A 12,119-nucleotide genomic window follows, 5' to 3' on the forward strand; every position below is an offset into this window, starting at 1 on the left:
CATTTATTATTGAAAAAAATAATAAAGCCATACATATTTGGTATCGCTGCGACTGTAACGACCTAAACTATAAAAATATCATGTTATTTATCCAGCGCAGTTAACGCCGTAAAAAAAAAAACCTCAAAAACACTGCCATTACTACTGTTTTTTTGGTCACCGTCTTCCAAAAATTTAAATAAAAAGTGATCAAAAAGTCGCATGTATCCAAAAACGGTACCTATAAAATCTATACCTCATCTCGCAAAAAACAAACCCTCACACCGCTCGACGAAAAAATGTAAAAGTTATGGCTCTCACAACATCGCGGCAGAAGAAATACATTCTCTTTCCAAAAGTAATTTTATTGTGCAAAAAGTTATAAAAAAGTTCTATAAATTTGGTATCGCCGGAATCGTACTGACCCGCAGAATAAAGGTAACATGTAGTTTATAACATACGGTGAACGCTGTATATAAAAAAAACAAGCTATGGCAGAATTGCTGTTTTTTTTGTCACCTTGCCTCCCAAAAAAGGATAACAAGTGATCAAAAAGTTGCATGTACCCCAATATGGTACCAATAAAAGCTACAGCTCGTCCCGTAAAAAAACAGCCCTCATACCACTACGTCTATGAAAAAATAAAATAAGCTAAGGCTCCAATAATTCAGGAAAGAAAAATATGCAGTTGTGCCCGAGGGGAACATTTCTTCTGTTTCAAAAGGCGATGTATGAAGGCACTAAAATTAGGGAACCAGGAAGGGGAGAGCCCAAATATATCTGCTGGAAGCGAGGGTGCCCGTATTATACCAGGACAACACTTTCCCAGCAAAATTCCCCAAACTTCAAAGGTGCGGAGTGTGGACCAAAAGGGGCATAAGGAAGGACGCCAGTTATCAGTGCGACACCGGCCTGTGCAGAAAGGATTGTGTCACAGCGTAACACACACCTATGGATCATTTTATTATATTTTTTACCTTATTATTATACCACCTGACTATGCCCCGATGTACTCTGCAGAGCTCACATATGCCCCACATTATAAACGGAAACAGTGATACTCCAAACAAAACTATTACCAAGCAAATTCCACGCTCCAAAAGCCAAATGGCGCTCCCATCGATCTGAGCCCTACAGCATGCCCAAACAGCTGTTTATGTCCACATATATGGCATCGCCATACCCGGGAGAACCCTTTTAACAATTTTTGAGGTGTGTGTCCCCAGTGGCACAAGCTGGGCACGACATATTTGACAATGAATTGGCATATCTAGGGCAAAATTTTAATTTGTACCTTCGGCAGCGCAATCATTTATGGAAAAGACACGTGGGGTGAAAATGCTCACTACACCGCTTAATAAATGCCTTGAGGGGTGTAGTTTCCAAAATGGGGTCACTTCTCAGGGGTTTCTTTTATTTCACATCTGAGCCTCTGCAATTGTGAACCAATACTTTATATGTCGCCAAATTAGGCCTCAATTTTACATGGTACTTTTTCACTCGTGAGCCCTGTCGAATGTCCAGGAAAAAGATTAGGGCCACACGTAGGGTGCTTCTAAAACCGGGAAACACCGCATAAAAATTGAGAGCTGTCTTGTTAGGGTGGCACAAGCCGGGCACCACATATTGGCATATCTAAGGAAAAATTCCCAATTTCACTCTCCCACATCGTGTGCACACGAATTTCTGCAAAACACCTGTGGGGTTAACATGCTCACTACACCCCCTAGGTGAATACCTTGAGGGTGTTGTTTCCAAAATGGGGCCACTTCTGGGGGGGACTGTTTTGGTTCAACAGGGACTTTGCAAATGCAACATAGCGACCAGAAACCAAATGCAGCAAAATCTGTACACCAAAAGCAAATGGTGCTCCTTCCCTTCTGAGCCCTGCCGTGTGTCTAAACAGCAGTCTATGACCACGTGTGGGGTATTGCCGTACACCAGAGAAGTTGCTTTACAAATGTTGGGGTTCTTTTTTTCCTTTATTTGTTGAGAAAATTAAACATTTTGAGCTAAAGCTACGTCTTATTGACGAAAAAGGATTTTTTTTATTTTCACTGCCCAATTCTAATAAAATCTATGAAACACCTGTGGGGTCAAAATGCTCACTACACCACTAGATGGATTCCTCAAGGGGTGTAGTTTTCTCAATGGAGTAATTTTTTTGGCGTTTTCACTGTTTTGTCCCCTCAGGGGCTTTGCAAATGCGACGTGGCCTCCGCAAACCATTCCTGCTAAATTTGAGCTCCAAAAGCCAAATGGCGCTCTTTTCCTTTTAAGCCCTGCCGTGTGTTCAAACAGCTGTTTATTACCACATGTGGGGTATTGTTTTACTCGGGAGAAATTGCTTTACAAATGTTGCGGTGCTTTTTCTCCTTTAGTCCTTGTGGAAATTAGAAAAAATTAGCTAAACCTACATTTTCTTTGAAAGAATGTAGATTTCAATTTTCACGGCCTACTTCCAATAATTTCTGCAAAAAACCTGCGGGGTCAAAATGCTCACTAGACCCCTAGATAATTTCCTCAAGGGGTGTAGTTTCCCAAATGGGGTCACTTTTGGTGGATTTCCACTGTTTTGGCACCGAAAGAGCCCTTCAAACCTGACATGGAGCCTAAAATATTTTCTAATAAAAAGGAGGCCCAAAATCCACTAGGTGCTCCTTTGCTTCTGAGGCCTGTGCTTCAGTCCATTACCACACTAGGGCCACATGTGGGGTATTTCTAAAAACTGCAGAATCTGGGCAATAGATATTGAGTTGCGTTTCTCTGGTAAAAACTTCTGTGTTACAAAAAAAAATAGATTAAAAATGAATTTCTGCAAAAAAAAAAATGAAATTTTAAAATTTCACCTCCACGTTGATTTAATTTCTGTGAAACATTTAAAGAGTTAAGAAACTTTCTAAATGCTGTTTTGAATACTTTGAGAGGTGAAGATTTTAAAAAGGGGTGACTTTTTGGCGGTTTCTAATATATAAGGCCCTAAAATCCACTTCACAACTGAACTGGCCCCTGTAAAAATAGCCTTTTGAAATTTTCTTGAAAATGTGAGAAATTGCTGCTAAAGTTCTAAGCCTTGTGATGTCATAGAAAAATAAAAGGACGTTCAAAAAACGATGCATATATAAAGTAGACATATGGGGGATGTTAATTAGCAACAATTTTGTGTGGTATAACAGCCTGTCTTACAAGCAGATACATTTACATTTAGAAAAATGCTAATTTTTGCAATTTTTCACAAAATTTTGGTGTTTTTCACTGATAAATATTGAATTTATCGACCAAATTTTTCCACTAACATAAAGTCCAATGTCTCACGAGAAAACAATCTCAGAATCGCTTTGATAGGTAAAAGCATTCCGGAGTTATTACCACATAAAGTGAAATATGTCAGATTTGAAAAAATGGGTCTGGTCCTGAAGGCCAAAATGAGCTTGGTCCTGAAGGGGTTAAATTCCTTGCAGGATGCAAGGACATGAATAAGAGGAAAGTAAGCGGATCACTCATTTACAGAATACAAATTTATTGCTTGCCGACAGGTATTTAGGGCAACAACTGAAAACTATGGTGGTCTTGTTCTTGCTTAATGCCCTGTGGCAACATAAGCAAATCAGACATCATCATCAGGTTAGGGAACTACTATTTAAGCATTCCTTTAACATTCTGTAACATACTTCCTATAGAGAAGGAACAATTTTAAGATTGAAATGGAACCCGTCACCAGCATTTTACCCATTGAACCGTACTCGCCACTCGCTAGCCGCTGCTGTAAAAAGTTAACTGCGGTTATCACCTCTCCTAAACTCCTCCGCCGACTGTGAAAAACCGTCTGCAAACACTTTGCGCCTTTTATTGTAATACAGCGTCTCATTAGTTGCGCTTAGGCCCACCCACCGCCAAAACGGAACGCACTGAATGCTGAAATCTTGTGAGATCGCGCGCATGTGCCCATCATGTATGGTCCCGACACCCTTCTTTGCTTCGTCCGGGCCTCAAATGTACGTGTTGCCCCTGGTGCGTGTTGCCACATTGTGCGCACGCACCAGAATAGGACATTGATGCACAAGCGTGCGCTACGGGGAAGCTGTTAATCAAAAGATAGATGGGGGGGGGGGGTTAACTCGGAAAGGCTTGAGGAATGAAGATATGACTCTTTTCGAATGGAGATACGACCCTCTTGCGCTCATTAGCATACAGCACGGGAACACTAAAAAACGGAATACTAAAGGTACAAAGCCTACTTAAGATAATTATAGGTTACATAAAAAATAATTCACCCACTACCACCAGGTATTGCTGGATTAACAGGTGAAATGCTGGTGAAAGGTTCCCTTTAACATCTAATTAAAATACCAATACCCCAGGCATTTTTCATTATTATGTATATTCGCTTCTCTTGGACACAGCCGGGTCTTTGATGCTGGGAGAGCATGGTGTGTTGTTGTTTGGCATAGCAAGCAGGGTAGCCCGCTCTATGAATTATCAAGGCGTCACAAATAGGCTTCTACCTGGCTATACACGTTGTGCCTCATGACGTGCACACTATCCCTCCATGTTTCACTCACTTGCACCCCATTATCCATTTATTTCTATTGAGGCACTTCACTCATTACTGCCCCCTATATTTCACTTATAGTATTACACTTGCACACACACACTATTCATTTATTATTTCTTACTACACATCCCATGCACCACACACCACTCCCCTCAAGACTAGTGGGAGTGGCTATTATTATTTAAAGCACCTGCTCGCCCTTTCATCAGCATTTCTGACCTGGCTGTGTCCATTTGTAAGTATGGCCTTTTTCGGTGTTTTTGTATATGTCCCTGTGTTTTTATCGGTTCTGTTTGTGCATCAGGAACGTTCTGTTCCAGTTTAGGAGTTAGGGACTCGCAAGTCTGGGGATCCTTGTCGTGGATTGCGAGCTTGCGTCCTTTTGGCCAAAATGATTACCAATACCCCAGGTATTTTTCATTATTATGTATATTCGCTTCTCTTGGACACAGCCGGGTCTTTGATGCTGGGAGAGCATGGTGTGTTGTTGTTTGGCATAGCAAGCAGGGTAGCCCGCTCTATGAATTATCAAGGCGTCACAAATAGGCTTCTACCTGGCTATACACGTTGTGCCTCATGACGTGCACACTATCCCTCCATGTTTCACTCACTTGCACCCCATTATCCATTTATTTCTATTGAGGCACTTCACTCATTACTGCCCCCTATATTTCACTTATAGTATTACACTTGCACACACACACTATTCATTTATTATTTCTTACTACACATCCCATGCACCACACACCACTCCCCTCAAGACTAGTGGGAGTGGCTATTATTATTTAAAGCACCTGCTCGCCCTTTCATCAGCATTTCTGACCTGGCTGTGTCCATTTGTAAGTATGGCCTTTTTCGGTGTTTTTTAATTAAAATGGAAGTCTGAAATAAGGCAGGATCATAGAATATTGCTGACCATTCTGTTGTACTACACACTGCAGTACATCACTATTCCTCTCTGATCATTCTAAAATAAAATAAATACACTCACATCTTGCGTCCAATAAGAGACCCCTGTAGATCGCCTTTTTTCTCTTGGTCGCCTTCTCTCTCTTATTGATTTGGACTGAGATTTGTCCTCTGACTCTCTGTCCTCTTCTTGTTTTTCATCTGGAAAACAAAAACGACAACTTGTTGAAACCTTCTACTTTATGCAACCTAAAAAACGATTACCGGTACAGTAAAATGCTGGAATTATTGTGACCTGCGTGCTGTCCGCTTACTTCCATTTATAGAACAGGACGTAAAACTCACTTGTAAGGTTAAAGAATCTTTAGAAAGGCAGTCCAAATTAAAACAAAATTTGCCACTATAACATGCTAATTTCTGACATTTCTCTATTGAACTGTCTGCTTCTGGTCTTGTGAAATGCAATATTATATTGTAGGCCTGTGCTGGAAACATTTCCTGGAATATGTGAAAAACACTATCTGCCCTAGCAAACAATAAAATACTGACATCAGAATTTCACTTCATGCAATATTTAATATTTTTGATAAAATAAAAACGCACAAGGTGGGCTGTAAGTATATATATATATATATATATATATATATATATATATATATTGGGGTGAGAATAACTTTTACCGTAGCGGCGAATATATGCCATTATGGTCATTGAGATTTTAAGAATCATTCCTAATCACACAATGCATCCGAAAGCTTTTCAGTATTTGGGTCACGTAGTTATTTTATAAAAGCAGTATGTAACCCCTTAAGTACCAAGCCTATTTTGGCATTAAGATCGGTGGGAAATTTTTAGTTTTTGTGTTGCCACATTCAGAGAGCATTACCTTTTATATTTTTCCGTCAACATAGCTGTATGAGGGCTTGCTTCCGTCGATGTAACCATATGTCAGAGCTTTGTTTTTTTTGCAGGTCGAGATATAGTTTTTATGGTGGTACCATTTTGGAGGATACGGATTACTTTTTTTACTTTGGAGAATATTTTTTTTTATCTTGCGGGATGGGGGAAAAAAAAAAGACTTCACTGTAAAAACCTTTTTTTGTTTAGTCGATTGCGGGACACTGACCATCTGAATATGCGGTTGCCACTAGGAGACGGAACACTAAGAATAATAATATTTAAAAGAAAAAAAAAAAAAAAAAAAAAGTGTTCGCACCTACAGGATCTACTCGTCCTACAGGCACTGCGCTAATTCAATCTGTACAGAAGAAGAACACAAGGCAAAGAGAAAAACAATATCAGATCCAGAAAAGGAATTTATGGCAAGTACGCAAAAAATCCTTTGATCTGCGGAAAGAGGAGGTGAGCGAGAGGTAGACCAACAGGGTGCAGACAACTTACAGGTAGCGAAGAGAGTGTTCCATGCACCAGAAACAGGCAGAAGGACTCCAAAATGAAATCCTTGTTAAAGTGAAAGACCAATTTGAAAAAAAATAAAAAAAGGCACAGAACGCAGCACAGCATTAACCAGGTGGAGTGTTATATACGGTGGACGACAGGATCCTCAGCTCAGAAACCCTATAGATAGGTGTCACTGCCATGAGAAACACCACCTTCCAGGTAAGATGTAATAAGATCTCTTGTAGAGGTTTAAAATCGGGCCAACTGCAGTGCAGAAAGAACTCAGGTCAGATCCCAAGTAGGAGTTGGGGACTGATAAGAGGGCACTGTATAATTAAAAAAAGACCCTGTAAGAAAGTTTGAAACATCAGGCATGGTCTGTTTAAGGGTATAGACAGTGTAGACATCTGCACCTTAAAGAGGCTCTGTCACCAGATTTTGCAACCCCTATCTCCTATTGCAGCAGATCGGCGCTGCAATGTAGATTACAGTAACGTTTTTATTTTTAAAAAACCAGCATTTTTGGCCAAGTTATGACCATTTTTGTATTTATGCAAATGAGGCTTGCAAAAGTCCAAGTGGGCGTGTATTATGTGCGTACATCGGGGCGTTTTTACTACTTTTACTAGCTGGGCGTTCTGACGAGAAGTATCATCCACTTTTCTTCAGAACGCCCAGCTTCTGGCAGTGCAGACACAGCCGTATTCTCGAGAGATCACGCTGTGACGTCACTCACTTCCTGCCCCAGGTCCTGCATCGTGTCGGACGAGCGAGGACACATCGGCACCAGAGGCTACAGTTGATTCTGCAGCAGCATCAGCAGGTAAGTAGCTACATCGACTTACCTGCAAACGCCGATGCTGCTGCAGAATCAACTGTAGCCTCTGGTGCCGATGTGTCCTCGCTCGTCCGACACGATGCAGGACCTGTGAGTGACGACACAGCGTGATCTCTCGAGAACACGGCTGTCTCTGCACTGCCAGAAGCTGGGCGTTCTGAAGAGAAGTGGATGATACTTCTCGTCAGAACGCCCAGCTAGTAAAAGTAGTAAAAACGCCCCGATGTACGCACATAATACACGCCCACTTGGACTTTTGCAAGCCTCATTTGCATAAATACAAAAATGGTCATAACTTGGCCAAAAATGCTAGTTTTTTTAAAATAAAAACGTTACTGTAATCTACATTGCAGCGCCGATCTGCTGCAATAGCAGATAGGGGTTGCAAAATCTGGTGACAGAGCCTCTTTAAGGGAGCCTATGACAAGACTGCAATCCAACCTTTTCTGGAGGAAAGACAAAACCCTGGACAGAGACAAACCAAGGGAGGAAAGCGCTGGTCCTCTCACCAGCGAAAGTACGTCTTCCAAATGCAATGATAAATGTGAGCCGATGAAGGCTTCCTAGCCTTCAGCATTGTGTGGATCACCTGCTCTTTAGCGCTGCGGCTTTAACAGCCATTAAACATTGAGTCTGTAACTTTGGGTTGAACAGAAATCCCTAAAAAAGCAGATCAGGCCGGAGAGGCAATGGCCAACAAAAACCTTTGGCTTTGAGCCTCCCGAGGAGCTTGGGAAGAAGAGGCAGAGGGTGGTACAGATAAAGTAGGTTAAAGCTATCCAATGGAGACGCCAGCGCTTCGATTGCGCAAGCTTCGGGATCCTGAGCCCAGGATAAAGTACACCTCCGGTGTATCCCCCACCTGGATCAAACCTGAGACATCGGGATGAAGCGACCACTCCCCGGGATCGGTCTGTTCGCGACTGATGAAGTCCTCGACCCGTTGGTCGACCTCTGGGATGTGCACTGCCGAGAGAGAGAAAGAAGGTGAAGTACCCCCCACTTCAGAATCCTCCGCCATTGCGGTTGAACTTCACATCCCTCCTTGGTGATTGAGATAGGCTACAGCCATGACATGTTCGGTTTGCTCTCGCATCGGGCGGGCGGCCAAACGGAAGAGTCATCCAGTGACTAAGACAGAGGAATATCACCTTAAACTCCAAGATGTTGATGGGAATATCAGCTTTCTGGGGAAACCACAGGTACGGTGCTGAAAGGTTCCGGAAGGCACCTCCCAAACTCTGGAAACTTGCATCCATGAATAGAACCGGCCAGTAGAGCTGGAGGAAAAGAAAAAGAGAGAGAGTGGCCTCTATGGATAGCTGGGGAGGAGAGCCACCAGTTGAGACAGTTGTACAGTCAGAAGAAGCTGGATTAGACGATCCAAGGAATCCAGAGTGGTTGCACCGAGAAATCATCTCCCTTTGAAGCGGAGTGCGAAACTGGGCAAATGCCATTTTCTCAATGGTAGCCATCATGATGCCCAGAACCTTCATTCAAAAAGAGAGGTGGGGGCTCCCCTCCGCAGAGCGCAGACATTTTGGAGGAAGATACTGAGCTGAGTGGTTGTCGAACACTATCCCCTGAAGGTTATCGTCTGAGGAGTCAGGCAAGACTTTGAATTGACAATCAAACCAAATATTCATAGTACACTGGCCAGACTGTCCTCCCACCTGGAATTAAAAATCGCCATTACGACTGATAGGATTTTGTTAAAAGTCTGTGGGGCCATAGACAGGCCAAACGGGAGTGGCACAAATTCAGAATGGTGAGGGAGAACATCATAGCGCAGCTGGGACGGGTAGTTGGTGTCCATGATATCCACTGAAGAGAAAATAAAATCTTAATACTTGAAGATAATACAGTAGAGGGACTCCATGGAGAAGTGAAGGAACTTGACGTAGGCATTTTTACGTTTGAGGTCCCAAACGGGGTGTACCGATACATCCTTTATGGGGATGACAGAGATTGGAGTAAAACCCACAAAATTCCTGGATTGTGAGGAACAGGGATAAATCACTCCTTGACTAACTACTGAGTCTATTGCCCAAAAATCGGTAGTTGCTGTGGCAGACGACATGGTGGTGGGGGAGGGGGGCATGGAATGAAAATCTGTAAGGTGGTAGGCTTACAAACTATCTTGTATCCAGAGTAGGACTACGTCCCACATCTTGGCTCTCTCATCACAGACGGCTGACTGGGGAATCAAAACAAATGGGGCTTGATGGGCTTGCTTTTGGAGTCCTGGTAAGATGGTTGGCTAGATGATTGCGCGCAGAGCAAAAGGGACAAAAACGAAGTCCTGGTTTCCTAGAAGTCATAAAACAATTAAAACCTTTGTTTGAAGCAGGCGAGTGCTCTTTCCACCTGTAGCTTTCGAAATGATCTCATCCAGGCAGGTCCGAATGAGTCAAGAACTTAAGGGAATAGCCGTCAGGGACCATTTTGAAGCAGTATCAGCGCACAAGCATTTAAGCCAGTCAGGCAGTCCTTCGTATAGCAACAATGGAAGCAGAGGCGAGGGCCACAAGGCAACCTGCACCCAGGAAGGCTTTGCAGAAATACTTTGTGGCACAAGACGGATGATGAGAGGTTTACTAATTATTCAGTGGGTACCTTAAACTGAATAGCATGACGGAGTCAAAGCCCTGCTGAAGCGAAAATAGGTCTCAAGGCCCAGCCAGTAGCATCAAAGCAGGACCTAGAGAAAAACTCTAAGGTACGGTTTAAGGGATTGTGGAAAGAGAGTAGTATTGGCTAGTCACGAGACAGAAGGATCCACTGCTGGTTATTTAACGCACTCGGAAAATAAATTCTCCGGAAGAGGTTGCCTGAGGTCCAAACATGAAGTCTGGGTTAAACTTGCCAGAATGCTTCCATTCCTGAGAGGGAAAGGGCTTATCAGACCATGTGGGATGACGATTGTCTCGGTTGGAGGAGACTATCCCATGTTAGTTATTTGTAGAGTGTCCCAGACCGTTCTGAAAAAAAGACTGTCCACAGTGGATGACAGTTTAGAGGATTATGCCTTATGCAGTTCATAGGTGGAATCTGCTATTTCCCCTTCAAACAAAACCTCCCTATGAAGGGAAGACTGCTCCTCTGGTAGGGATGAAATGCTGACAAGTTAGGAGATGCAGATGGCAAATGAGAGCGAGCAGGTCTGACCCATTTTTGGGGCCTGCTGTCTGAGGATGTAAATTGAGAGCCCAGAGAGGGCTGATCGGAAAGGCAGAGCAAGATAGCCATAATGGAATGGGTGAGACAAGTGAGGTCACCAACAGATTGGGAAAGGGAGTGAGCGAATTCCTGTTCAGTACATTCGGCTATAGGAGTGGACAATGCTAGGGGTGGCTGAGATGGTGGGACTACAGGTGGAGTGACCACAGATTGACTTGGAGGCTAGCACACATCACACAGGAGTAAGTTGCTCACATAGAAATTTATGGCCGCATAGTGAATCACATAAGATCCCTATCGGGAGGATTTTCTTTGATAGTTGACATGGCAGTATAGGGGTCACCACATCTCAATGCAAAAAGTGGTGAGAATGAGTCTACTCAAACACAGCGAGGCGGCAGGTCTAGTACCTTCCAGAAGGGTGTGGTGGCCGCCTCAGTTTATCTAGGTTCTGATAGGTATTTGACCACATGCTGCATTTTGCATTGGCTCAGGGCCTGTTGAGGGAACCTGAGACACAAAAAAGGATGCCTAAGGGCAGATCCTACCTTTTTCAGAGGGTGTGAGCCTAGTGCCAATAGTTGGTGATCAGCTTGTCTGTACCAACGAGTGAAAGAGAGCGGGAGAAAATGGTTTTGCCACTTCCGCGCCACAATTGGATACAAGTAGTCATGTGGTGGCTGTGCACTAAACGCAGGAGACCAGAGGTGGTAAGCCATGCCCCTCAAGAATAAGGCAGAAAATGGCAACCAGCCCATAGTGAAACAACAAAAGGAGGCCAGGAAATGGCAATATGGGAGATGGTAACCGTGTCAGTGTCCTGAGCCCCGCATGGGCCAGAAATGCATCAGACGCAAGACAGGTCTGCTCCTTGAATCCGGGAGGCAGTTTGCATCTTATACTCAACCCTCTTCCTCCAGCCAACTTCACTCCCAAAGGTATAGGACCAGCAGGGACAGTGTGCCAGATACATGTGTGGTAAAACACTGGTGGGGAGCAAGAGGAGCGACCTTTAAGTGGAGGGCAACAAAGGAGCTTGCAGTCTTTTTTTAATATTGGCAGGGGGACAACGAAGCAGTTGTTCCACACAGAGGGCCCGCCAGAAAGGGGGAAGACATGGAGACAGCGTCACCCCTATTACCTAGCTAAAAGAAAAGAAAGGAGGATAAACACTAAGCGAAGACTGAACACGGCCTCCTACGAACACTAAGCGAAGACTGAATTAGCTCGGTACCCTATAGGAAACTTTATTCTAAA

At 43.4% G+C, this 12,119-nt stretch overlaps 1 protein-coding gene across 3 annotated transcripts in view; it reads right to left on the reverse strand.

Moving 5' to 3' along the window:
* The window catches only part of PPP1R12A (protein phosphatase 1 regulatory subunit 12A), a 163,435-nt gene that overhangs the window by 33,138 nt on the left and 118,178 nt on the right, over positions 1 to 12,119 (reverse strand). For all 3 annotated transcript variants that reach the window (XM_075857006.1, XM_075857003.1, XM_075857004.1), the window contains one exon: positions 5,526 to 5,644. In XM_075857006.1, the coding sequence (XP_075713121.1) occupies positions 5,526 to 5,644 (119 nt within the window). The remainder of the gene's footprint in view (positions 1 to 5,525; positions 5,645 to 12,119) is intronic.

The sequence above is a fragment of the Rhinoderma darwinii genome, chromosome 3, assembly GCF_050947455.1.
Source record: "Rhinoderma darwinii isolate aRhiDar2 chromosome 3, aRhiDar2.hap1, whole genome shotgun sequence".
In the NCBI taxonomy this organism is placed as follows: domain Eukaryota; kingdom Metazoa; phylum Chordata; class Amphibia; order Anura; family Rhinodermatidae; genus Rhinoderma; species Rhinoderma darwinii.